Here is a 971-nt window from a genome sequence, read left to right as displayed (position 1 = left end):
CTTAACTTATGTAAAAGATAACGCTGTATGGATTATGATATTATGTGTAACTGTATTAACGTGAAAATCCAGGACATTGATTCACCCGTTATAAAGATATTAGAGGATAAGTTGAGGCACAAATTTTTGACCGCACATTTGTGGTCTACGTTAACGTATCAGCTACAATAACAATGATAATGCATTCATGATTTATTCATGAGTTTCAGAAGCCTCCGGATTTCAGACCCACTTTTATGGACTTCTGGTGAAACAGTTTATTGCTTTTACTTTTATAGTTTTTACATGTACTAGCAATAAACGTATTGTGCTAACATTTTATTTAAGTTCCCTTTATTCTACACTCGTTTGCGCCAAAGTTAGGTTTTGCATGTAGTGCGTGCTGATATTATGAACTCTACGTTCTTGATTTGTTTGCATCATTGGAAAGTTCATTATTGAGCACGTCGGCAGTAGAAGTGTGCTGCCTGAACGAAATGTATTATTTACTTAATTCTTATTTCTGTATTTATGAATGTTAATTGTCTACAGTTTGACCTGGTCTGTGAGCGTGACTCTCTGGCCAAACTGAGCCAAACTCTGGTCATCGCTGGTCAAGGAATCGGGGCTGTGCTCACCACCATAGCGAGTGACCGCCTGGGCAGGAAGGTGAGTACCAGGGAACACAGCAAGTCATCAGTCGCGCACGGACAAGATGAGTTACTTCTTGCAATCCAAGAATGAAGATATCAGCCGAAAATCGACACTGGAGTCAGATTTATAGATATTCAATTGATGCCATTTTGTGTTGGTCTACAAAGTGCCTGTTATTGTTCCATACATACAAATCGTAGGAACTCCACCCACACACTTGATGCATCCGTTTCATCAGGGCTAACATCTGAGAAATAACTCATTTTGTCAGCACACCTCACAGATGGTCAACAAAACTGTTTGTGAATGAAAACACGAAAGTAAAACAGAAAAAAAGA

At 38.8% G+C, this 971-nt stretch overlaps 1 protein-coding gene across 1 annotated transcript in view; it reads left to right on the top strand.

Moving 5' to 3' along the window:
- Window positions 1–531: 531 nt before the first annotated feature.
- LOC101849247 (solute carrier family 22 member 16) overlaps window positions 532–971 on the top strand; it is a gene marked incomplete at its 5' end in the record, with an annotated part of 14,706 nt that continues 14,266 nt past the window's right edge. Inside the window, 1 exon segment of the mRNA XM_013088583.2 lies at window positions 532–648. Within this exon segment, the coding sequence (XP_012944037.1) occupies window positions 532–648 (117 nt within the window).

This window comes from Aplysia californica, unplaced genomic scaffold (assembly GCF_000002075.1).
Source record: "Aplysia californica isolate F4 #8 unplaced genomic scaffold, AplCal3.0 scaffold00768, whole genome shotgun sequence".
Classification (NCBI taxonomy): domain Eukaryota; kingdom Metazoa; phylum Mollusca; class Gastropoda; order Aplysiida; family Aplysiidae; genus Aplysia; species Aplysia californica.
Note: the sequence above shows the minus strand (reverse complement) of the source record. Positions and strands in the feature narration are given on the sequence as shown.